Source organism: Hippoglossus hippoglossus, chromosome 17 (assembly GCF_009819705.1).
Source record: "Hippoglossus hippoglossus isolate fHipHip1 chromosome 17, fHipHip1.pri, whole genome shotgun sequence".
Classification (NCBI taxonomy): domain Eukaryota; kingdom Metazoa; phylum Chordata; class Actinopteri; order Pleuronectiformes; family Pleuronectidae; genus Hippoglossus; species Hippoglossus hippoglossus.
In genome coordinates, this window is record NC_047167.1 from 9,572,044 (window position 1) to 9,599,983 (window position 27,940).

The 27,940-nt window shown below is 41.4% G+C and overlaps 1 protein-coding gene across 2 annotated transcripts; it reads left to right on the forward strand.

Moving 5' to 3' along the window:
* On the forward strand, window positions 1-27,858 carry gng12a (guanine nucleotide binding protein (G protein), gamma 12a). 2 transcript variants are annotated; one of them, XM_034612633.1, is made up of 3 exons: window positions 1-398; window positions 25,029-25,137; window positions 25,744-27,858. In XM_034612633.1, the coding sequence occupies exons 2-3, from the start codon at window positions 25,045-25,047 to the stop codon at window positions 25,867-25,869; spliced, it is 219 nt and encodes a 72-aa protein (XP_034468524.1). In that variant the 5' UTR covers window positions 1-398; window positions 25,029-25,044; the 3' UTR covers window positions 25,870-27,858. The 2 variants fall into 2 exon arrangements, with proteins under 2 accessions (XP_034468524.1, XP_034468526.1); XM_034612635.1 differs by lacking the exon at window positions 1-398 and adding an exon at window positions 2,602-2,756.
* Window positions 27,859-27,940: the final 82 nt, after the last annotated feature.

Sequence of the window (27,940 nt, forward strand, 5' to 3'; positions counted from 1 at the left end):
CGCCTCTCTCCTCCCGACCACACTCGGCTGATCCCGTCACGGAGCGTTCAAGTGGAGGAGGAGAGAGAAGAGGAGAGGAGGAGAAGAAGAGGAGAGCCGAAGAATACAAAAAGTCAACCATAGTTAAACATTGACTTCGGACCATCAGCGGAAAGTGAAAGCGGCGCGACCCCGGCAGCTCAGACGTCGACAGCAGCGTCCATGTAGAGCCAGCTCTCCCCGGTCTGTGGTGTCAACACACGGCTGGAGTTGTGGCATTGCGCCGGGAGCGACGGAGCAGAGCAGAGGGAGAGAAAGAGAAAGAAAGAAGGGGCTCTCCTCCCTGTCTGTGGACGGAGAGAGTGTGGGCTCCGGTGGAAGGAGACACGGCGACACCTGAGTGCACGTTACCCGGCCAGGTAAGACCTCCATGTGTCGGTACACTGTCACAACAACAGCGAGCAGCGACCTGGAGCAACAGTTGGTCTCAGTCACTGAGAGATTCACTGTCACTGCTAATGTACACACACACACACACACACACACACACACACAGAACACACACAGAACACACACACATGCTATTCAACAGGTGAGTGCTGCTGTCTGGGTCTTCTGCCCTCATTATTACCCACAAGCCCCACCTACTGTGTTTGCCACATTATGACCTATTTTGGAGAGCACATAGATTATTCCAGAACAGAAGAGCACTTTTATAGATCTCTAGACCGGCCACCGCCTTCACATTAGTCCATTATGACATAGATGAGAGCTTGGGAACATTTGCTGGTGTCCTCCCAATTAGATTATGGAGCCCAGTGGGATGGTTGAAGTGGAGGGCCCACACGGGGAAGTGGCCGAGATGTTTACATGGAGCATCGACAGCCCTGTTGAGGTCCTCTCCCCCCCCCGGCCATTGGGCAGGACAGAATACAGACCGGCCATTGATACAGCCAACTCATTAGTACCCAATTCACTGCCATCAAAGCCTCCTCTCAACGCCCATCACTGTGAGGGGAACGCACCCCTGCACACTGCAAGCTGAGGAGCTCACACACTTCCTGCCTCTACGCTGGTGACGGGGGTTTGGTTTGGTGTGGTATATATATATACACCAAATAACGTTCATTTATCTATATATATATATAGATAGATAGATGAACGTTATTGATCCCAAACATGGGAAATTGTTCAAATATGCGACCAGACGATCGAGTGCCTCACAACGGGAGATGTTCCCATAGCATTTTACCTTCCAGATAACGATTCTGATACTTTGTGTATCGCATGAAATCAAGTGCCGATCTGATACAAGTGCATTCAAAAAAATAACAACTTGTATAACGTATTTGAACAGTTGTATGCTACTAACCCATTATGGACGTGATGATTGTTATCATTGGTTATCAACACTTACATACTGCGAATGAATACTATGGAACGTCTTTTAACATCTAGTTTGACGGTCATAAAATCTAGGAATACACAACAGTTACTCCTTTGAAAAGCTTTTAAAGCGCAGCCACAGTTTCTGGAAACTGAAGTCTTGCATACGGTACACGTCGCTGTTTCAATTGTGGGATTTTCCAGCGAGAAAGTTTGCCAAATTGCTTACATTTATTTAGCTCTGGCTAACACTCACTATACACCGCAGAATATAACATCCTGTCCGTCGCTCTTAAACTAGTACTTGCCAGTGGCAGTACATTACACAGTTTTATCTGGGTGAAACTATCATACTTTAAAGACATTGTATCGGATCGGAACATAGATTCACATACTTGCTGAAGCCCGACCCAGCATTTTGGCAGTATCAAGGGCATTGTCGATGTTGATATTGGCACCGAAACATCTCTACTCATAACGTGAAGACAGGAACACGTGCAATAGAATCTGTGTCTGTCTTATGTTATGAAAGCACCTATTGGTGCTTTCATAACATAAGTGTTTCATGACCTACATACACTGGTTTCACTTTTAAAAGCTGAAGGATGCAGCTTTGTGTTGTTGTTTTACCATGACGATCATGAACAGTCGTCTAATGCTGTCAGGTCTGGACATTAAGCTCACGGGTGAAATTCAGTTGAACAAACGCCAATCAAGAATTTTCAACTTCGTCACTATTTCATTTAGACTGACAGATCACAGCTCGTCAGATTATTAAGATTTGAGTTAACATCGAGGTGAGAATGTGACCTTTGACAGTTTTTAAACTCTCCCCCCCAGCCTGGACGGCATGGCCTGCATTTGGAGTTGTGTGAGTAAGTTAACCCAGATTGCTAGCAGGATTTAACGTGACGTGTAACGCATGTAAATTGATTAGTACCAGGAGGAGGGAGTTAGGTGGTCGAGCTGAGAACAATGTCTTGCTTAATGCAAGGATTAGATAAAAAGAAAAGGTTTGGGAAAGTCCCTGTGCAGCTTGAGGACTGATTTGAATCGTCCTCTGTCTCAGCTATATGAGTTTAGCTTGAGGAACAATGGACAAACTGTTGGGATCATGTGGGGAAGTGGCACAGGCAGCTGTAGCCAATGCTGTACAGTATCTTTATCTGCTAACAGGCGGCTCTGGAAGCATCTCCTCACTCACAGAATGCAGGCCAACTCGATCGGCAGCTCTGACAGCAAGTTTCTTTTTTAGACAGACATCCAGTTTGTCGCAGGAGGACGACGTGATGGTGGCCACTGTCTGAGCCTCCCATCAGCCAGGAGCTGTTTCCTTTTAGTGCTGTCTGTGGATTTACTCACAGGTCTTTCGGTGCACACAGTTTGTTGAGGTAGGAGTTGGTGTGTGTTCGTGCCTTTGAGTATTGGCCGCAGCGTCTTCTCAGTGATATTACTGCTTCCTCACTGGGCTGAGTGATTGAAACATTTTATTTATGTTGCACACACACACAGTACGCTTTAAGTACATGATGCTAAAAGTACATGTTCTTAAGTGCATGTTTCCAGCTATTCTAAGAGTACACTCTCACTCTTACATTTATTACCTTATCTTGTGAGTGGAGAGCAGGAACAGTTGTGTAAGCATCATGTTTCAGCTCTGACACACTAGTTATTATGATGAAAACAAAGATATTTATAGATGTAAATATGTTATTAATGATAGTAGCAACAGTTAATAATGATGATGATGATAACAATAACAACAATGATAATTGTTGTTGTCTGAATCCTGCAGAGAGAGAGAGAGAGCTGGCTGTTGTTTGAATCTATTTAGATTGGTTTGAAACAATAAGTTGCTAAATACATCAATTGATCAATGACAAATTATCAATTTGGTTGATTTAGTTATGTTACAGCTATTTTTCAATTAATAATGGTATCATTTTAAGCTTTATTCATAAAGCACTTATCAAAATAAAGTGATTTACAAGACAAAATAATAAAAGCAATGGATCTTTTATCCAAAGACCCAAAATACAATAGATAAAGAAATTAGAATAATCTAAAATAATTAAAATAATCAAATAAAGGAGGGGTTACAAGAATGCCATATTACATAAAAATTTTCAATAATTTCAGACTACAAGCCTTGTAAAAGAACCTTTATAAAACTATGTTTTTCAGAGTAATTTAAAAGGGGTTAAGGAGTCAGCCGGTCGGATCTCCTCAGGGTGTTTGTTCCATAGAATGGACAGACTAACAGAAATGTCCTGGACGACATGGGGAACGGGGAGCAAATCCCTGGATGACCACCTCAGGTTGGGACCAGGAACATATGGTATCAGAGGATCAAATTGGGTGGGATTTCAGAGGGGACCTTAATTGTTATTAACAGTATACTAAAAATCTATTTTGAAAATGAAAATGCATCAGTGCCTGCTTCTCAAATGTGATTGTTAAATGCTTTTGTTTGACAAAGAGAGTGAACTGAACGTATTTAGGCTTTGATAGAGTATAACGTCAAAATTTCACATTTAGATTCAATGACAATAAAATATTTGGTATTTCTAATATGAATTAACTTTTGTTTAGTTTTTGCGATTTAAAATATTCATATTTGATAAAGTGGGACAAAAAGCTCAAACCCATTTTTGCTAACAATTAGAAACATCATCTTATTTATGACAGATTTATATCCTTAACACAAATCTTGTCAGGTTCTTATGTCATCAACCTTGTCGTGCAATCCCAAAGGGGAGCTTCTGATTGACTTGCCCTGCCCCTATCTGTGACATCACCCCCATGAAGTCATGTGATTTCAGTCACGCGACATCCATCCTAAACCTATACTTAAAGTCCTGTTGACTAGATTTAGTTATAACAGGAAATAAAGAGACTGCAGCTTAGGTGTCCCTCATTACCAAATGTCCCAGATTACCTGGATTCACCCTATTGGACTATTGCTGGCAATCAATTATCAAGATCTATTATCTATTATCCAGAGTTCTCATTGTTCTAGTTATTCTATTCATCCACAGTCTAACAATAAAGTTTTTTCTTGAGACAATGTACAGACAGTCTCAGACTATTTTATATTTATTAATAATAATAATGCATATTTCCTGCATCTACAGAACACTAGAAAATATTCTAATATTCCTAATCTTGGTCAGTGAAGGAGATTTAATCGCAGCCCTGGTTATGTACCTAAAAAGTTTTACTGTTTGCTTTTACAATAGAAAATATATTTTTTAACACATATTGTAACAAGACAACTTCCATTTTTATCTTTCTCTTCACAAATGACAATTCAGAGGTATGTGAAGATATAGCCCTTAAGGGCTTGCCCTAGTTAGGGTTTGTGGTGTGTGTGTGTGTGTGTGTAATCACAAGGCCTACAGTGGCTGGTTTGCTTGAATTCCACCCTGCCCAGGAGCAGATGTAGTGAGAGGAGTAGTGGTGACATTGCGGATACGCAGTCACACCCATCGGTTGGTTTGGCAGAAGAATTACTTACTTTCATGAAATACCAAACGTTACTGGATCCTTTTTTATTGGCTCAATACAGACCAGCTCACTGTATCTTCTACTGTAAAGCAAAAACATTCTCCAACATATTGATTTAGTCTTCATCTGCACTGATTTGTGTTATTAGAAAATGGGTAGTAGATTTTTCACTGCTCGCATTAGAAAGAAGGTTCAGCTACTGCTCATGTACTTATCAGGTCGACATCAACATCTTATGTACACATTCACCGAGCCAAACAGGAAGCGTTGTCATAGCAACAACCTCAAATAGGTAAGAAAGATGCTGAGTCTAATTCATCGTCACAACCTAGTTTGTCTCTCCGCTGGCTTTGCACTGAATGTCTTCCTGTAATGTCTAGGTCAGACATGTCACAGGAGAACTAGACATGACACTAAGTGTATTCTATAGTCTTGTTTATCAGACTGAGCGGAGGCGACGGTTGACGGGATGAAGGGCAGAACTGGCGTCTCCTCCCAAACAACGAGTTTCCAAACTCCACGTGGGAGGAGAAAGAGTGGAATGCCTCATTATACCACAACTTCCTTGTTGCAACCACACAGCTCATCTTAAAGGTCCTTTGACATTTCATTCTCAAAATCATTAAGTAAGTGACACTATTCTGCAGGATGTTTTGTAAACACATAAAAAAGGGTCAGTACAGGGCTGTTAATACTCCACTTCCATTGGACAGAGAGGAGGACGCAGATAAGATAGGTGTATTTAGAGTGTAAACTAAGTCCAAGGTTGTAGTCCTCATAGACACTGCTCCAAGGTTGGATTGGAAACTTTCCCTCTCATTGTCAAGGTTGTTGACTGAGCTGAGAAGTTGACTGCTCATCAGTATTCTTGCAGAACTTCATCCTATGCACTAAAATGAACCGAACGTTCAGAAGTTTGGAATCAGGCGGATAAAACAAGTGAAACAGATATACTAAGACATACAGGAATCAATGATTACTTACTGAGGGTATCGTCAGTTATTCACCTGAAATATATGATTTTGATTCTTACTTACTTCTCCTAGATATAAAAAAAACATCTGCTTGAATTTATAGCAAATTAGATTTTTTTTTAATTATAAATGTTTCTGTTTTATAATATTACATAACAAAATAGGATATCCCATATATTTTACAAACAAACGTCAGCTTAAAAACAAAGTTCACAATCTTTGATCCAAACAAAATATTTTTGATTGACTCATTTAAAATCATTATTGTGTTGAAACAGTAAAATAAAACATTCCCAATTTTCATTTTTCATAGTGAATTGATTGATCCGATTATTGTTTCAATCCTGCAGAAATACAGTAGTGATCTATTTTGTGAAGAAAAACATGTTTTTAAAAAAAATCCTTTTTCACCCAAAAACATATTTTGTGTATATATATATATATATATATATATACACAAAATATAATATATATTTAATAAGAGAATAAAAATAAAAACAATGTCTCAGTTCTATTGAAGTGCCCTGTGACAGTGAGGCAGCATGCACAACATCAGGACCTTGAAACTGAAGCAGCTAAATGGAATTCAGCCATCATCTTATTTTATTCTTCTCTCCGGTGATTTCCCTACTTTCATTCTTCACATGTCTGTGTCTTAATTGTTCAGACATAACAGCCATTTTAAAGACATTACCTTGACCACTGTGATATTGTTCAGCATTTTCTAGATGAAATAATTAATTGCTTGATGAATTTTCTTTTGATATAATGAAAATAATTGTCAGTTGCAGCCCCGTTTTAGAGTATGCAACGGACTTTTCAATTATGTATGTGGATTTTATTGCAAAAAATATGACATAATTGACCTTTATCTTCAAATCAATGTTTATTATTAAATCAGAAAATATGCTTCTGTTGAGCTTCACATGTTTCTGTGCGTCAGAGCTCAGGACACACAGGAGAATAATGTGAATAATGTGAAGAGGTTCGGAGAGAAAAGGTTATTTATAGATCAGCGGTTACATAGAAAATCTATTTTTAGGCCCATTGTTATCTTCAAACTGTCACATGCAGGGACGTCTCCCTGTCATCCACCTGCTGTTCAGCTTGACTCTTGGCTCAAGGGAAATGAGGAGCTGACACACGCTGTAAACCAGGATTTGAAAGAAAGATTCTTACCATTGACTTACATGAATTATTACAATGGTAAAAAAAAAAAAGGGAAAACTGCCAATGAATAAATTGTAAATACAAGAAAACACCAGAATGAAAAAGAGTGATCAACAGGAGGATACTTTTCTTACTTGCTGCTGTGATGTTTGGTTTAACTTAACTGCTCTGGTGATAAATTCTCATGGCATTTACATATTTGGTTAATATAGGTGAGCAGAAAAATACTGTTTTAACAGGTTTAAGTAGACCAAAGCAAAATAGCCTACTAATGTAAATCTAATGTACTTATGTAAGTTCATTACTGTAAGATTGTAAGATTTATGACTGTCATAGTGAACTAAGGCTACTTTTATATTAGATGTGGTAATTCCTATCCACAGATCTACAGTTCCTCCTTTCGGCCACATGGTGGTGCTCTCTGACTGCTTTCTGCCTCCCTCGATTTGCTGGCTGCTGCCTGAATGTTGAATGACTCTTCTGTAACAGAGACAAAAGTGTGTCAGAGGTGCTCTGAGGCATCTCTGTAACATCATCGAAAGTATTAAATCTGACTGAGTCCCATATGATGCAAACTTTCCTGTGCGGCCCTTTTACCCCCATGATGGCAATTCAAGGCTTTTTCTCGTTTCCACTCTCACACACACGTGGACACCATCTGGCACGTTGGCACTGCCAGGTGGTCCAAACACCACGAAGGCTTTTATTAAACTTGTCAATTAAAGTTTTCCGTTTCTATTTGTTCCCATGAGTGAGACGGAACATGTGTGAGTGTGAATGAGGCCTTTACCTGCAGGGAGAGAGAGCGTGTTAAACACAGTCTGTTGCACCTGTAACTCGAGTCCTTTTTCTGTTATTTGTTCTGTCAGACAGCTCAGATAGTGTGTGTGTGTGTGTGTGTGTGTGTGTGTGTGTGTGTGTGTGTGTGTGTGTGTGTGTGTGTGTGTGTGTGTGTGTGTGTGTGTGTGTGTGTGTGTGTGTGTGTGTGTGTGTGTGTGTGTGTGTGTGTGTGTTTGTGCACCCCTGTAGATCACGTTACTGTCTGGATTATTTACTGGAAGGACTTGATAGCAACCAATATTAGGGAGGTGTCATTAACAAACAGATCTGCCGTTTGTTTTTATATTTGTGCTGTATAAAGATTATGAATTAAGATAAAACTTTGTAATATCTGAGTACAGAAATCCCTTTGTTCATTAGCTTTACCACTTAACCTTTAAAGGGGACATATCATGCAAATTCCACTTTGTTAGTGCTTCTACACGTTAATGTGGGTATCTGGCATGTCTACCAACCCAAAAACTCTGGAAAAAAAACACTCGCGCGTTTTGTTATGGTTCCTCTAAGTCAGAAACGTCATGCTTGAGTGACTGGAATGAGCTTCCTGTGTATTGTGTCGTCACAATACACTGGAAGTCTCCCTACATGGCCTTGGCCCCCCCACACTCGTTACGCCGGGTTTACACCAGACGCGGAAGCGCTGCGCGGCGCTTCCATTCTCAAGCGCGCAGCCGCCTGGCTGTTCACACGGGACGCGCATTTCTCCGCGCTGGTCAGCCCGCGATTCTGCTTTCTCCGCTTGTTGTTGTACCCGTTGAATGTCGGGGTTCGGGGGTAAATGATGGTCTTCATAGCCCCCCCCCACCCCTCTCTTTCTCTCTCTGTCTATCTGCTTGTGTGCTTGTAGTGGATGGGCAGAGGGGGACATTTAATTATGTGATTGGGAAAATTAAAACTCCAGGACAACAGAAGGGGAATACAAAGTATGGGATGCATATTTGATAATTTATATCATATAAAATATGTAATTTATATCGTTTAAAATCATGGGGGGAGAGGGGGGAGGGGGGAGCTGGCTCACTAGCATTTAAAGGAACAGGCACTCAAAACAGGTCACTCTGTGGAGGGCTGTTTTAGACAGGGTAAAAAGGGTACATTTCATTAAGACCCCAAGGAACCATATCAACTTGTGGTAAAATGGGCATACAATGTCCCCTTTAAGGGTTATTGGGGGGGGGGCTGGAGCCAATCCCAGCGGTCACTATATATATTAACACATATATATAATTAGATTGGATATAATGAATCCAATCTAATGACCTCCCCATTGATTTCCTGATACAATCCATTCTGTGTGTTTACTTTTGCTGTGTGCAAGTATAAATTAAACTTATGTACCGTTTTCTATAAAATGCAATGATTGCACATGCGGTTGCATTTCCTATAGAGGTAAAGTGAGTTTTGTAAATCCAGTCCTCTCTAGTCGGGCTGGCACCAGTGGTTTAAAGAACTCCCACTCACAGGAAGACACACCTTTTGCAAGGACACAAACTCTCCTCTATTACAGCACGATTATTTCCTCTGACATACAGAGTGTTTCATAAGGCCATAGCCCAAATATGGTCATATCCTGTCAGAGGGGGAGAAAAGAGTCCAGCCGGCACAAAGCGGCTTCCTGCCAGACAGGTAGGTATAAGGAAGAATAGGTTACGACTACCTGCAAGGCGTATTGTGTTATACACGTTGGCAGTTGTGATGCTGTTAAACTAAGTGGAGGATGCAGCAGTAACATTTTCAACTTGAAGGATAAATGAATCATTGATAACACTAAGAGGGGAATGAACATGTAAATTCAGCTGTGTGTGAGTGTGTGTGTGATGTGTGTGTGTGTGTGTGGGGGTGGTGAACAGTGTCACTTTGATGGATTCTTTAATTTCTTTAGAGCCCTTTATGAGTCTTTGGGGAACTTTGCTGGCATCTCAAACAAAGGCCAGTGTGTGTGCGTCTCCACTGAGGCCCAGTCGGGACTCGACACCTGTAGCATAAGGCGACGCATCAACATGTGTCTGTGCTGTGTTTGAGAGACGGAGCGGCTCCTCTTTTTGTTGCCCTCAAGCCCGCGGGGCCCCCAAGTTTTTTTGGGCCGAGGCCTCACTATGTTTAAAACAAGCAGGTGTCCGAGAGACGCACAATCACCGCCTGTCTCCTCGTCCAACATCTCCATGTCTCCTCTTTTGCTGAAATCAGGTGCCTTATTCATACCCTGTGAAATCTATTCACTTATACACCCCTCCGAGGTTTTGTTCGCCTATGATTTACTCACTCTTTTCTGGTGCACGGTGGAACAAGGACTCACATTTTGTCCTGGAATGGTTCTTGTACAGTGGCTCGTTGTGCAATTACCTCTCCGAACTGTAACAAACAGGCTGTGTTCCCTGTCCCCGAGCTTCTAATTGGAAAACTAGACAGTTATCTTGGTGTGTGCAATATTTTTTCTTCCCACCGGGAGCAATCTGTTGCAGAATCTGCAGCTCCAGACATTTCACACCGGCTCATTTTGGGGGGGGAGATTGTATCACTGTGTACCCAACAGCAGCATTTTGCTTCAGAATTCCTACTCTCTTACCTTGAGGCGCAGTTCAGAAATACCCACTTTGCCTGAGCAGCTTTCTGTGTATCGACTTGTTTGAGACGATGGACAGAAGCAGGATTGCGTGATTGAGTGAGGTGGACCTAGTGACCCACTTGCGCTGAGACATTGTTACAGCGTGAAGAGAGAGGAAGTGAAGGGAGACGGAGGGAGGAGGAGGAGACAGACATCACTTTTGAAGGGGATTCGGGGTGGGCTGCAGAGGAAGTGGCCGCAGCGTGACCCACAGTGTGAGCCTCTTCCTCTGCCCGACATGTCTTTGAAACTGTTAGATGAACGGAGTCGCAGTGATTGGAGGGAGGGGCAGCCATTCATGTGGCCTGTGATTAATAGTAACTCAGACCCCTCTGTGAACGCGTGTGTGGTTCTGTGTGTATATGTAGGGGGGAGTTTGTAAGTCAATCTGGCTTTGTGCTAGTCAATGTGTCTAGTCTCAGGTCTTACTGTCTTAAATGTCTTGTAGCTACACTGAAGGTTCTTGAATAGATAATATGTAACAATTCTTCAATAAAATGTCCAAATCAACTAGACCTATGTTACATATGCTGTTGACTTGTTTACCCTTTCCAACAATGTTCAAACTTAGAGAAATCAAGCGACGGATAATGAAGGAAAAACACACTGCTAGCCAGTTAGCCAGTTAGCAAGTCGACTGTTTTTTCCTTCTACTATTTGTATTGTTCACTCGCAATGGATCCTGATTAGTCATTGTTGTTTTCTGCGTAACGTGAATCACACTTTAACACATGACCTCATCCATACACATGGTTTGCGTCAGGGAGTTTCTCATCGACAGTGGTGATGAAGACAACTCCCACGATGCCACGCTGCTTCACGTCATCAAACCACGACTTTTGTTATTGTTCTGATTGAGAGACCATTAGTGATCAAAGTTACATAATGTAGATATGAATTAAATGATCCGATTTGCTTTGATGTAACTATTACTGATACGCAATTTCTCAGATATACACCAGGAAACTAGAAATGTTTTGAATGATACTACAAAGGCAATGACGACTCCCTCTCTCTCCTTCTCTCTTCTCGGAATCCTGTCTCTGTTTAAAAAGCAAAACCAAAAGTACTTTTGACTGCCGGGTGTTTCTTTGTCCTGTAATCACACTGAAAACTTCAGACACATTTTCCTGACTGACAAAAACATTGTTAAGTTAGTTAACCCGGTGTGTGACTCTCAGAAGGAGGTTTCCAAAGATTGCAATATGCTGTCTGAGAGGTGGGTTAAGTTTCCACAATGGAAAAAGACGAGGGCTTGAAAGTTTGATCACTACTGAATTTAATTTGCCTTCCTGCTCTTATTTGGTAAACCTCTGATCTCTTATTTTAATCAGTCATAAAGAAACTGAGATATAGATATACTTTCTGGTCCTGGCCTTTCGCTCTGACCTCGTCTCTCAGCACTGACCGAGGCCTTCAACTCTGTCATAAAGAAATCATAAAAGCAGTCACCTGACCTTGGGAACAGAAGCACAATGAATACGTACAGAGATTACTGTCAGAGCGAAGTCATGGCCTAAAAGATACACACTTGAATTATGGTTTTACTGTTTTGCAGATATAGGTTTTTCATTGACTGTTGCAGATACTAATAGAATAGGGTGTCTGATCGCCGACATACTGTATAATGTTAATGTTACGTTGATGGTTGATTTTTTTACACGTGATTAAAATGCAACAATTCAATAATAACATATGAAACCAAGAAGTTGCATTTAAATGAATGTTTATTTAATCAAGACTGTATTATTTAGTTGAACACAGAAAGTATTTGAGTGTTTTTAGTAGATCTACAGTCTTACTTATTTCAAATAAAAGATCCAAAAGAGACAAAAAAAAAGAATGAGGTTTTTTAAAATCTCTGCCTTGTGAAAGCAGGAATCAGCTGATGAATTATCTCAAGCTGCCACATATAGTTAATCATCTGACCTTATATCACTGTTACTATTTGCATCTGGAAAATATCATCATGACTGTGCATTGTGACTATTTATTTTTGATGATAACTAGGAATTTAGCATCAGCACTATTTGTTTTCTCAAAGAGACACTTCCCTCCAACTTGTTCCTGTATTTTAGGAGTGTGTGTGTGTGTGTCGTTACCTCTTATGCAGCTTGTCTTGAGCAGTCACATGCAATCATCTGTCCACTATCCACATGCCTGTCATTCCTGTCCTTGTTTGTTCAGAAGTGTCCCTTCTTGCCCTCTGATAATGTGGATCGTGTTGGTGCTGAACTATAGGCAGACAGTGCTGCAGATAAAGACACCATGAGACCATGTGTCCCATGTGTCCCATCAGTCATCACACCTAAAGTTATCTCATACATCCTGTTGGCGGAAACAAGGTTCAGGCACTTCGGAAAGACCTCTTCTCACTGTGTGCTTTGTTTAAGATTTGACTTTTGAGAGGTTGTACAGTCCTACCCATCACATACTGACTGTCTCAGATACTGGTGTGTTTTGTTGTTTTCAATTGACCAATGGTTTATCTTAGGTATAGTTTATACCCTCAAACTATATGAGTCCCAACTCTTTCTTAAATGAAAGGTGTTTGGCTTTCATCGCTTTTCTGTGATCCCCTATGATCTGCATCGCTCTGTTTTTCCCTGTTATTTATGTTAAATACCGAAATGGAAGAAGTAAATAATATTCACCCTATCCTAATCGACCTGTTCACCTCTGACCTGCAAGGTCAAGGGTCGGCAGTTTGTAGAGAAATCAATTTCACCCCGAGAGCGACACACTACACAGAGCACAGCCTCTCAGATTTCCACTGATTTAATGATGCAGTGGCAAAATATTGACTAATGTTGCCGTGCAACAGGAGAAAGGAGCATTCTGACATGTGGATGCAGGTGCTTGATAGTTCTCTCTCTTCCAGATTTCAGTTACATGCACTTATGATTATATAGCAATAAATCTGGATTAGGTCTGGGTGATAAAACAATATAAAATAATGATATAAAAGCAATATCATTTTCATCAATATAACAAGGTATATATATATTGCATTGTGCTAGCACAGTGAGGAGGTAAAACACACAACTGATCTACCTCAGATTTGTCAAATGTTTGTCATTTTCTGCTCATAAAGAAGAGTTCAAAACTGCAACCTCCACCCAGAAGCAAAAATCTGTCTTTAAACTCAAAAGAAATAATAATGTGACATGTATCGTAATAAATATCAAATTATATGACATAATATTATTATTTTGAGTTAGATTTGGGCCATATCTTCTAGCCCTAGTCAGATTATTTTTTTACATAAGCAGCTGTAAACAATTTGTGATTCATCAATTGATTGTCTGGTTTATGAAATATTAAAAAAAAAGGTCACAAGGTGACATGATCAAAGTGGTTGTTTTGTCTGATTAACAGGTGAAAAGGTTTTTCAGATCACCGTTGTATGTGACAAAGAAATATTCACATTTAAGAAGCAGGAACCATAAAGCATTATTATTATTATTATTTTATGCAAGATGAGTACATCAGCTGTTGATTTAGTGATCCATTTATTGTGTATTTTTTTTCAGCTTTATTATATACTGATGTGCAAACATTTAACCGCCCTAAGTGGGGTAGTTCCCAATATTCTGCTGTTTCTATAGAAATATTTTGAGAGGTTTATTGCCCGATACACAGCTTCCCAGGGGCTCCACAGCTTTGTGTCTCTTTTCCTGTCTTTCTCTCTCGACAGTAGCGGGGGGGATTTTCCTAGTTCACCTCTGCAAATGTTGGGACATTCCTGTGGACGTCCCAAACCGGTGTTTTTGGTGAATTCACATGGGAATTTCACAACTATGTGGAATGAAAAGTGAAATTTTGTAAAACTTTTTTTGATGCTGTATGAGCGCTCTTTTTGTTTTCTGTTTTGCTCTCTTTGTTCCTCTGGGTCTCTCTCTGTCTCTTTCTGTCTCTGTCTCTCTAGCTCTCTCACTCTCTCTCTCTCTCTCTCTCACTCTCTCGCTCCTGACAGAGGAAATCATGCAGCCTGCATTTTTCCATCACTAATCCCTTTGTCCTGTCTGACTGGGTTGGGCGCTGCTGATTTTCAGAGCTGAGTTCATTGTTGCTAATATTGTCTCTTTTTCTTCACTTTAGCGTTGCTGTGTTGGTCCTGGATTTTTACACTATGTATATCTATTCGGAGGAGCAACATTAAATATATATTAAGTGCATTTATAGACAAGAAACTGTTTAATTGATGCCATTATTAGTTTTAGACAATATTGCATGTTTATTTTAATGTCATAGCGATCACATGAAAATATCCTCTAAAAATAGACATTGCACCCTCTGACACACACATGCACAGACACACTTAATCTTTGTCTCGCACAGGCACAGGCACAGGCACACACACACCCACCCCATCCCCATTTATGTCACCCTCTGACTAATACTATTTCCGCTTTGCTTGGAAAACAAACTCATCTTTATGACCTTCATGTTGTCGTCTAATGAGCTGCGTGACGTCCGAGCCATTATCAGTTATTCCATCCATGCTAGCTGGTGTTTAACACATCTCTGCTCCAGCAGGGAGGAGGAGGAGGAAGAGGAGGAGGAGGGGCTGGGTAATGGCCCAACTAGTTACTCCACAGACCTTTGGCCTTCTCTATTCCACCTTCGCTGCAGTGCTCACGTACATGCAGGGAGTCCAGCTCAGTGGTGGAGAGGTTGGAAAGACTGACTGCGTTTGTTTATTGTTCCTTATAGGCAGGGCAGTGTTGGGCCAGAGATGGAGACCCATTGTGTGGTATCTCCCTGCCTTCGTCATGAATAGTAGCTTTCACAGGCCAGAGCGAGTGAGGCAAAAGCAAAGTGCTCACAATAGCTTTAAGTTTTATTGCGTTCCTGTCGCCGGCTGCAGATTTTTGGCAAGAGACCAAATGCAACATACACACAGCTGCACAGCTTGCTCTCTCCAGCTGAACTCTCTGTCTCTCCGTCCAACACACACACAAACTCTTATCTCTCCCTCAGTCTCAGTCACAAGCACACATCTTTTTCTGCAGCTCTCTGCCCCACCATTCATTCCTTCCCTGCATCCATTTCCAGCAAACTCCACTCAGCTTGCACTAAGCTTTCTTTTGTGCAGCTTTAGCACAACAATGCCGTTTGTTTTCCGAGGGCAGAGCAGAGAGACGCTGCCTGGCAGCCTCTCTGCCTAGGTCGCCCGTGTCTCCTGCATGTCACCCTCTGTGCGTCTGCAGTGACGTCTGAAGGGCATTATCTGCCATAGGCCTGTGTTTGTTTTGGGCTGCTCTGGACTTGATAATGGCCCATTACTGGGGAACCAGAAGCTCACAGGCTCCTCAGTGGAAACTGCAGAGACCTTGCTCTTCTGGACGATATCCAGTTGGCACTGTAATACTAGTTATTTCTGCTGGTAGTTTTTAGGTGAAACTGGACCCACTGTTGCCAACAACAACGCAGAACTGTGGGCTATTTTTAGACCGTACTCTGACTGCTAATGATATCACAGAGGCGTTGGCTGCCCTCTGCGTCTAGTTGATGTTACTCCCAGACGTTTGGCCTCCTATTTTCCAAGCCACGAAAGCAGCCACTTGCGTCTGAATACTTGTTGAGCATCAACAAAGTCTTTAACATAATTGGCTCATAATCTCCAGCCTCTCCTGTGGAAGGAATGTGAGGAATTCAGTTGACAGTTGCATCAAAGACAAGAAGAAAAATCTTCCGGTCATTGTTGTCGCCCTTTGATGGCATTTTTAGTCATTCTCTTTGCGTGTGTCTATACAGTCTGTCTGTCACCTTTTCTTCTCTTTCCTCGTTGTATCTTGCATGACATAAGAATGTACCAGCCACCTATGATGCATGCATTTTCCATTTAATAATTGTATCTATGTCATTCCTACCTGCATAGCATTGTAAACTGCATAGTAGCCAGGAAACATAGTAAAGTCCCAGCCCAAGATGTTCTCTGTACTTATTGTAAGAAAATACACAGAGGAGGTTATGTTTTCATCCGCGTCTGTTAGTTTGTTAGCAGGATTATGCAAACAAAAATAAAGATAAATAAACCTACTCAACCATTTCAAAAAGTTTTGGGATGAGACATTGACCCAAGGAAGAACCTATTAAAAATGTTGGTGCGGATCCAGATCAGGGGGCTCTCTGAGTCTGAGTATTATAATTGTTTTTCTTGTTGTATTTTTCTACATTTTCATTGATTTCTCAGAGAATAATTCATGGAGCTTGATTTAAAAAAAATCATGCATGTTTATTGTACTGCAGTGACACCCATTTTATTATCTTGCAAAATATTGGAAAGAACAAAAGTGAGTAAAGTATTTATTTTAACATATTAAAGTGGATGCACCCCATGATAGATTTCTTTTGGAAAGCGTAATGTGTTCAGTGTTCTGCATTAACCCCTGCCACACACACACCTGCTGCAGGTGTCCATTAGACCTTCACTTGGCTGCACTACACTTACACTACATCCCCCCTAACATTTAAACCACGCTCCACCCACATTTAGGATTACACAACTGATCATTTGCAATCTCTACAATAAGCAAACAACATGGCTGGCCCTGCTTGTGTAAAATGGCCTAATCAGCAGATCGGAAACCATTTTTCTTTACCATCCAACTCTGGTATGTAAGAGAGATAAAATGAGTCGAGGACAACGTATTTTGCAGTTGTATTTATTTAATCCTGTGAAATGCTTATCATTTCTCAGTAAAAGCAAGGGACCGTGCACGTGTGGTCATTCATTATTGAAACAAATTGCATTGAATATCTGTTTCACCATCAACTCTGCATGCAACATTAGTCATGTAGCAGAGTGTGAGTGTGTAGTGTGCTTTGTGAGGAGTGGAGTCTAATTAGAGGTTGCCAGGGTGGAGATTGTCTTATTTTACCATGCGTTTTGCCTCTTGTTTAATCCTTGCAAACTAGGAGTGTTACTACTAGTCCACTGTGTTATCACTGTTATCTGTCATGTTGTCGGATAGTGGGAGTCCCTGACACACGTGTTGCTCCTCTCCAGTCCTGTACCAGCCACTGAATGTGCAGGCACGTTCACACAATCCTGTTCTAAATACCACCATGTTTAAGGACACCGATTAGCTTACTATCTTATGGATGTCTCCCCTTATCTATCTTGACATGCAACTTTTCCCTGTTTGTTTGCCAAGTACTTTTCAATTGAGTTCATTATAAACTGGGTCGGCTTGTAATTCCTGCAGCGAAACTCGTCAGCCCTCTAGTCTGAGTCTGAAACAAGCAATCATTCATAGTTTGTTTGGACAGAAATGAGCCTCAAGTAATTGCACATGAATTTAGGATTTAGAAATCCTGCAGGAATGAGTTCAGTGTAGTCTTCTGTCTAGACACGGTGAATACTGTGTTACAGTACACTGGATTGTTTTTGTATCCTATCCGGCCACAAACTTCAGGATTGTGCAGTTTGTCAGATTCTGTGAACTCACTGTTTAAGGTGAACCTTTTCTTCACGGTGATACAGAAATGACATTGTTACTCCAAGTGCCTCATGTTTAACCTGAGAGATTTTCCATTGACCTTTGTACGGTCCTTTAGCTTTTTCCTGGAAACATCTGCTTACACAGGAATAATGGATATCCCTCAGCCAATCACAATTGAGCAGAGCAGCATAGAGAGGACTGAATTTCCCAGTATTCCCTTTGTACTGTACTGTGCAGCCAATGGGCTGGGTGGGGTGGTTTCAGCTTCACTTATCTTCATGGCCATACCAGTAAGCTCTGGGGTGGTGCTGCAGCTCTGTCTCATCATAGTTCCACTTAAAGCTCACAGTTTTCTGCGTCAGTCTACTCTACAGTAAGTTAGTCACTGTGGGCTGAACCATGCATGCAGCTCATAAAAATGCTGCTCCTGTATGCACTCCATTACTACTCTTACAATAAACAAGGGCTGCAGCTAATAGTTTTTTGTGGTTGTTGGCTTATTACAAGTCGGCCTGTCAAAGATTTTCTGTTATGTTAGTTTATTCTTTTTTAAATTTTGTTATTAATATTACTATTATTATTATAAATTATGATTAATGGGGTTGTGTCTGAGGCAGAGTTTCATGCTCGGGACACACAACATTGCCAGCTTTCGTGCTAACGTGTCATGCTAGCTCTAAACGAGAAATAAACAGGAAATAATATATACAAACACACCAGGCTTGCAGCTTGACGCTGGGTTCGAAAACCTAGACTGTCACTGCCCTTGGTTTGGACTCAAGTTCTTCACGGGTCCAAAAATTTGTGCCCAAACTGCAGCGGTGCCGCTGTCACGTCCTATCTGAACGGGCCTGTGCTTGAGTTTTTGTTTAAAACTGTTTCATGAAAAACTGAACTCTGCTAGATTTCTACAGTACTGCAAGCAACGGGAAGCAGTCGAACCAAAATGCAATTCAGCAACGCAAGACATTCAAAGACCCTATTCAAAGTGAAAGAGCAGCATTTTAGTTGACGTCTGAAATGCATACGTGTGAGTTAGTGATATTTCCCAGAGATTGTGGGAGCAGGCTTTGTCCTCCAGTCTGTGTGGTTTTCTGTTAATCTTGATGAATAAAATCATCATGATATCTGCTGTATAAACTCTATGACATCAGCTGCCAAAGAAACCGGGGCCTAACAGCAGCTCCTTTCTTTTTTTCTGGTGGGAAAGTTGTGATGGTTCTCACAGTGTGAACCCGTGCGAGCACACACCCCACCATCTCCTCCCTGCCTCACCCTTTCTCTCTCTCAGACCTACAAACCCAGCCAGCCAGAGCGTCTCCCTGTGGCTCATAAACACGATCCCACTTTACTCAGCAGCAGGAATGATGACTGATGAGTATTATTGAGTTTGATAAGCTGAGTGACCAAGTGAGAATGAGCCCGTGTTTATAAGTAAGCAGATGACGGGACTGTGAACTGACACAGATTTGATCTGCGGAGCAACTGAAGTGCGGGTCATGTTTTAGGTGTAGCCTGAGACGGTTTTTCACTCAGCTGGGAAAGTGCTGACTGGCAGCAAGATACTATGAGACGGCTACTTTTAGCTTCGCCTGCAGACTGGGAAACTCCTGCTTGTAGAGAGAGTGTCTGTGTGTGTGCAGGGGGAGGGGAGTACATGAGAGATGACAGAGTTGTGTGTGTGTGTGTGTACGCAAGGGAGAACAACTAATATACTAGCTTGTGGCTGGGGCCCACGTCTTTGAACTCTCCTTTGTTCAAAGCAACAGACGTCTGTCTAGACACCAAATATCGCCTTTCCACAACTCTCTTTTCTGCACTCGTCAGCTGGTGTATAAAGTCAGACAGACGCCAGCCAGGAGATATACCAGGGCCTTGTTAACATGATCACCAGAAGTGTTCCATGCAATAAAATGCAAACTTTTAGCCGATAAGAACCTGAAGTTCTCATGCATGATTGTTTATATCTGCAGAATGTGCGTAGCGACCAGCCTTGAGTCAATGTAAACTCTCTGACTGCATCAACCGTGGCAAACGTTTCAATATTTTCAACGCAACAACAAAGACTCCAGGTGTGTCATCCAGATTGTTTACTTTGTCAGAAATACAACAGATGTTTACAGTGCAACCGAACACACTCCTATAGCTCTAAAGTCAGTAAAGGATAATTACCCCACTGTCTGATTTCATGCTGCACATGGTGCAGGTAGTTTTCCAATAGAGACACAAGTTCGTTACCTTGCTGAGGAGTTGGAAATATGCAGCCTGTCTGCATGCACCTCTTCGTTCCTCCTTGTTAATTGTAGCTCATTGATGTGGCTGTTTTCTTCTTGTACAAATTTGAATAGTGTTTGTCGTCGGCTTTTCCTTTTAGATGTCAAACCTGTGTCCCTGCATAACTCCCAGTTAATGATGTTAATGAGGCTACAGAAAAAATAATCTGTGTCCATTATCGTTTTTCCCCTAAATTGAACTAAGGGTGTGAACTTGCTGAGATTTATAGTCCTTTTTAAACCGAGCATGGTCTGGGAGAAAATAACTAATCTGTCATCTTGTGGTGACCTGAATGGAAGGGTTTGAATGTGGATGGAGTATGATCCTGCAGCCTGCCTCTCATCACCTTGTGTCAGTCACGTCGTAAGTGCAGCAGGCGATATTTAAGCCCTAAAGCAGTTTATTTCCAGTGAGGCTACTTTATTACAAAAGCTGCTGCAGTCTGAAAAGCCTCAGATACTCAGCGGAGGGACCACACATACTGTACAGTTGACAGGACCGACTCTTCTTGTTGCTTTTTAATGGATGTCATGAATTTGTCGGCAGCAAAGTTAAGAGGGTTTTTTTTTAGGGGATCGGAGCTGAAGTACAGCAGCAGTGGATACACACACACTTGTACTTCTATCTTTGTGAGGACACACATCGACATAATGCTTTACCTAGCCCTTTACTCTAACCTTAACCATCACAACTCAACGCCTAGCCCCAAGCCTCATACTAACCCTAAACTAGGCTAAACTCAAACTAGTCCTCACAACGATAGAAGTACACACACACACACACACACACACACACACACACACACACACACACACACACACACACACACACACACACACACACAGAGTGCGTTTTTCATCTCTGAGTGTTGGTGTTAATGGCACTGACTCATAATGGCTCCCTGTTCTTGGCACTTTGAACACACTGCTAATGAATGGCACATGTGCGGGTGGGTTTGTGTGTGTAAGGTACAGCAGAGCAGTGGGGCCTCGGTGCTCTGTGCAGTAGGTGGTCCCCCTGGCTGCTGTATGTGTGTGTATTGTGATGGGGTGGTCTTTTTTCTGATCCTTGGAGGTAACTATTTTTTTTGCAAGGCTCCTAAATGTACATGTTGGTGTTTAATTCCACACACTTGTGCACAGACACACGCAGACACACACACACACCCACCCTGGTGCCTCCCCATAGAGTTTCAGTCAGACCGGTGGTGCTGGTAGTTGCTGGCATAACTTCACAGGGGCTTCACAGTTTGACTGAGGTGACTCAGTTGGGATAGTTTTCCTGTAAAAATTACTTGTGAGAGCCAGTGTGATTTAAGACCTGCCCGTTTCTCCCACTTCACATGCTGGTTGAACTGATATTTTGGCGCCACAGAGTAGTAAACTATCCATTCTGGTTTTACTCCATCTTAAATTACAGCTGTGGTGGTGAGCTTTCCCCTCTTGCATTTCATTCTCAATCACATGACAGACACAACTAAAACCATCAGAAGGCTATTTCTCATTTCCTTTGCTAGTTTGTCAATCTGTTTAAGCACATAATAGTACTATTCTTCAAAATTCTCTATACAGTGATTTGAGTGTAATTCACAAAAAAAGAAATACAAATCTATTAAAGCTGCTTTCAGACATCTGGACATTTTCCTGAAGTTTTTCTGGAGGGCCTGTACACGAGAATGCACATGTACAGTCAGTTTCTTCAGTTAAATATCCTAGTAAATATCCTAGTAAAATATGTTAGAGCCCATATGAGAAAAATGTCGTAAAATGCCCGGAAATTCACAGTGAGCGAGTGGGCGTAATAATTACTTTTCTTAAACACATGACGGATGCAAAACCGGAAGATGAAGGGAGGAAAAAGAGGTGACATACACGTAGAGGCCGAAGATGTCAACTTGTAAAGACAACGAGATTTCAGAGTTTTTGGTGATTAAGGCAAACATTGGTGTCGATGTGCTATAAACAAAAAGGCAGTGGAATTTATACGTCATGTCTTTCTTACTGAATGCTCTACCCCCGAGCCAGCCCGAGCCTGAATGTTCTGGAAATGTTCCTGTTGTTGTGAAAGGGTCAGACCCGCTCAATCCTCTGCTGCGTTCTTCATATGGCAAAGACAAACTCCAGAAAATTAGTGAGTGCAAAATCGTTAATCTGCAGAAATATCAGATAGTAGGGAAGAAAAAAACACAAGTTTTATGGTTCATGCTAATAACAGCTTGCGTAGCCACTAGTCAGCACTTAAGCTCAGTAGTGATGACTCTAGCTCTGCTCCCCCATCATGTGACCCTAACCTTGCAGGTCGTAGTGTTTGCTTGATAATCTCCATCTTTAACACAGCAGAGCATCCACTGTGTTCAAAGTCATGCTCGAGGTTCCTCTCTGCTGCAGCCCTGCCGTGTGAAGCCTGTTTGTTTTTCTCATTATATCTTTTAATTCGCTGTTGCACTGGATCAGCAGCTTTTGTGCTGTGTTTGCATGTCGCACAAATTATAAACTATATCATCTGGCTCGGCTGGTAGTGCCAGGAGGCCTACCTTTTATACCTGGCAGCAGTAAATGACTTCCTCAAACAAAAGAAAAACAAGACTGCCTGCCAAGAAAGTCACTAAGTTCATTACTGAAATAAATACGGCTCCTCTGGACTACTTTTACTTCCAGAATGGACATTTTCATAGTTGGAAAAAACATCTCAAGAATCAGATTCACAGATTCACACCTATGCGTGATCTCATTTCTAACTGACAATGACTCTGCAGCATTTAAACAACAGCTGCTTCTAAGCAGGCGCTCCTACTTTCTTTCTTTCTTTCTTTCTTTCTTTGTAAAGACCCTTCCAGAGTCGATAGGAATGAATACAATCACTCATCACGTTCAGATGAAAGGATTTTATTTATTTCACCTGTGGGCCCTCGACTTTATGACTAAGCTGGGAGAATGTTTGCATGAGATGATTGCTCACTTTGCAATGTAATTCATTGCCCTTTCATGTTTCACTTCCACATTATCAATAACAGTTTCGCTCTTTGAGTCATCTCTGGCTCTGCTTCCTTTACAGCGATTACTTTATCTTTTAGATCTTGAGAAATGCTCTTTAATCAGGCACTCCCAGGCAGTGGTCTGAAAATTGAGATTTTCTCTACCCTTCCCGTTTCCGTGTGTTTGTCTTTATTCCTCCCTTACTGTTTGTTCTCGAGACAAACGAAGAGCCGCATGATCCAGCTGCAGCATCAGACGCTGTCCTGAGGGACGACATCCTGCAGGGTGAAGGGGCCGCAGACAGGGTGGAACAAAATAAACATACATCCGACTTTTAAAAAAAAAATGGTTTAGGGCTGTTCTAAGTTCATGCATTTCAGGCACCGTGACTGAGTTATGTGCACTAACCTGAAAGACTTATATGGAACAATTAGAACAATGGGCAAAATGAAAACATGCATGCAACAGAAAGCCACTGACTTTCATTTATAAATTCAACCCTTGCAGCAACTTTACTCATCGATTTCACAATAAACTTCTGAGAAACTGGAGCCTGAAGTTTCCTGTTCACTGCTGAGAAGAGTTGTATTACAAGAAAGAGTGTGTGGTTTTATTGCAGAAAAGGAAATATGTGTTTTGTACGAGAAACGGACAAATTCCAATAAAGGGAAGCAAGAGCACGAGGGAGAAAACGCTGGAGTCGGATCTGCACGTGTACTGGAGGATGTGTCAGGGCTTGTTCTCCTGCACTCTGTAAATGATTAGCAGGAAGTGGAATCACAACCCGCTGTTTCGTTGGATCAGTAAATCTCTCCGACACCGGCAGCAGACACAGGTTTTCAGTCATTGTCAGAGTTTCGCAGCGATCAGATTGTTAAATACTTTGAACACTGTGGTGTTGCAGTTTAGTGTCATGGAGGCGGTGTCCCTTTTTTTTTTACACTTAAAAAAAGAAATTGCATGAGCATCCCTCAGCTTTGTGTTTCCCTGGACGTCACTACTGGTAACAACCGTGCCGAGGAAGAGGAAGTAGTGAGGGGTAGTTGTTGACTCTCCTTAAACCAACATCTCTATTGTTCATAACACATCCACCTCATCATGCAACTGCAGTTCAATCTTTCGCACTCTTCCCTCACGTGCCTGCATTCTCTGTTTATTCATTCAGCTGGTTTCATCTGATTCAAGATGGTTCTTACACAAAACGACTCTTTCATCTGCCTCCTGCTGCAGGGACAGTGTTGAGGTGCTTTCCCTGTTTGAATCATTTGCTGTTTTCACCGCTGTCTGTTTGATCGTTTTTTTGTTTGTTTGTAAGCAAGATTGCACAAAAACCACAGAACAGATTACTACGAAAACTTGGTGGAAGGATGTGGTTTAGGTCAGGGAACCCGGGGAACCCAGTAAATATTGGCGCAGATCAGGATCAGGAGGCGGATCCAGTGTGATTTTTCACTGTCTTAAACGATGCGAGATTAGGCGATATCAACATTTTCACCGTTTTCCCAGGGAATGATTAATAGATGATTATTTAGTTTTCTAAATATATTTAGGGAACTGATATTTATGAATGTGTGAAATTTGGTGCAGCTTGATTACATTTCAGGGGACTGTTGGGCCTTGGCGGAGGTATGCACCCTCTGTAGTGCCTTTCCAGTTTATACTTTCTTTACTGTTTACTTGGACTAAAAACATATTAAACGCCTGATTTCCGTAGCTTCACGTCCATTTTCTCCAGAAAACAAAAATTGCAAAATATTTCATTTGTGTACGTCCAAATTCTATCTTTGCTTGATGTGCAGACCCTGCTGAATATTGACGTCTCATTCTCTTCAGTGTCGTTCACACTTCTCTCTGTTCTTCATTTCAGTGTTATATTACCCAGGATGTCTTCAAAGCCTCACAGTGCCAATAACATCGCCCATACCCGGCGGATGGTGCAGCAGCTGAGAATAGAGGCAAGCATTGACAGGATAAAGGTACAGTGCAACAATAACCATGCAAACACTATCACTGATCTTCATTGTCATTTTGGTACTAAATCCTCTCTGATGAGCCTCCTCCTATGTTTATATATATATATGTTTATATATGTTGGGAAAATCCATATGTCTGACTGTTTTTTCCTGTTCTGAGCATGCATCAGATTAGTCATATGATAATTCATTCTCATTTTCGGAGTCCTAATTCAGACAGATCTGAGCACACACTCATTTTTAAATTCAGTGTGGTGCACGATATTTAATGATAACATTACAACTCACATCTACTAAGAATAAATATACAGAAATATGCTCATAAATCAAAGAAGCTCCTTACATCTGCAGAACCTGCCTGAGCATCATCACGTTTTTTAAGTTTCCTTCAGTGTCAAAGTCATCCAGTGATGGCTGCTAGTGCATCCATGGGAAGTGCCAGTGACTGAGAGTTTGAAAACCGCTGCTTATAATCATCTACTTACTAAAAGGTTACATAAACGCCAGTTCTATTTACCACTCGATTGGAGGATTGTGCATTAAAACTCGAGTCACCAGATCACAACCTGCCACCCACCCTCCTGTGCTCCTTCTGTGTTGTTTCTGCAGGTTTCCAAGGCCTCTGCAGACCTCATGAACTACTGCAGCGACCATGCGAGGAACGACCCTCTCCTCATGGGCATCCCCGCCTCAGACAATCCCTTCAAGGACAAAAAAACCTGCACTATATTGTAGTGGATGCCACTTAGCCTTTCGTGTGTTTATTTTTGCTTATTAATGTTGCTGTATGTCTTTGTGTAGGGAGGAGCGAGGGATTTTCTCTAAAGTTGTAAACATTGAGGTGTTCTGTGGCTGCACTGTACTAGTAAAGCCATGTATTGGTATTATTCACTGAAGCGATTGACCCCGGCACAGCTCGACCTCTGGCCACTGATGAGACTTTGGCTGCATGAGTTGTGATGGCATCAGTTACATTATTATCGACAGCAGACGTCGTTTTCTGAATATGTGAACAGCTCCGACATTCCTCAGTGGTGGATTTTGTCCCTAATCCGTCACACACACAGTCTCATCACCACTAGGAAGTGACTGTCGTTGCCTTTCTGATTCCATTCAGTCAACGTTTCCCTCCCATCCTTGAGAAGTCCTCTCCCAAAAGTATTTTACAGATTTGAATTCAAGGTTTACATTGAGCTTCTACTCAATTGTGACCATTATGTATCTTTGATTGGGTAAAATCAAACAAGTAAATCAAAGTATTCTGCCACACATCGTACTCTGACTTGTCCACATCTCATTTATTTCACCAGCTTCCTGTCTGTTATTTGCAGTATGGTCACCATGATACAGTGTTGTCTTCAGCTGGTTCAGTCAAGCATCAGGTCCCATGTGAAGATCTTTAATCCCTATGTCCTTTGACAGTGTGTTAGCATCATGCTGAAGAATCTTAATTTTACGAGAATAAAATTGTAATTTTGAAGAAAGAACCACCCAGACTTGAAGGAAGTTGCCTCTTTTGTGGTGGAGGACAAGGTTCTCCTTTCTGGTTATGCCTTAAAAAAGTTTTTCTTTATTCCCATAAATTTACGTCTTTTTTCTCGAAAGATTTCGAGTTTCTTTTCAATTATGGCTCTATTCTCGAAATCTCTGAATTTCTTTTCTTCCACATGGCTCTAATACTCCGTCGCAGATTCAGATTCAAGCCATTAGGATAAAATGACCCGAGTGCTGTGATGCTGTTGCTACACACAACGTACAGAGTGAATGAAGCTTTCGTGACAATGCTTCATCATATTAATGTAGTGCTTACATTTAATTTCATGTCTCTCGTCGGCTGTCATTGTGTAAAGAAGATCTTGGGTCAAAGCCAAACCAACGATTCTGCCTTTGATAACATTTAATTGTGCGTCTGAATATTTTAATCAGTTCCCTCTGATAAGTGTCTGTGGTACGATATTTTTAGAAAGCTGACGTGTTACACTGTGAGCTACGAGTACTTCCTCATCAAAACAAGTGACTTATCGAATGTGCATGTCGTTGTGTTTTTGGTGCAAGTATTGCCGTTTCTATTAATGATTAAACCACTATCTCAAATTTGTCTTTTTGTTATGAAAACCGTAACATTTGTGTCGGTGTGGGTCTTAAATCTTCAGCCTAACATGTCCTGATGTTGATTTTGCTACAGTGGAATATTCTGGATACTCTGAATTCCAATATCCTTACACTCTAAAGCCTTACTTATATATGCCTTGTGTCACGAAGGACAATCTTAATGGGAATATTTTCTTTAAAATTAAAAAAGATGTATTTAAAATGGGCGGTGAAAGTGATTTGTGACAATGTTGTGCCATCTCTCTCTGTCTACATGTCACTTTTCAGCAGGTTTGGTATTGTTGCCTTCTCCACCCTCAGGTCTTCACATCCGTAAAATCTAGTGTTATAACCCAACTGTGTTTTTTGTGATCTCATCTCTAACAGTCGGTTATTTTTATTGCAATAAATCAAGCTTGTACACCTAAAAAAAAAAAATTCAGATCACCACTGCCGTGTCATGTCGTGCCCCGTAATGGCCTTATCGGACTGTTGACCTGTTTAAATCTGCATTTTCATAAATGTCTTTATTAATACACCGACCTTTGTTTAAAGACTCATCTATGATTGTTAAAGTGAAGCATTCCTAAAGTACAGAACTGTACTAATCTCTCAATAAAGATGTGTTGTGCTGCACAGTCAGAAGATGGTAACTTGTGTTGAATGTTGTCTTGATACCACCTTCAACAAGTCCTCACACTGACACATTCATGTG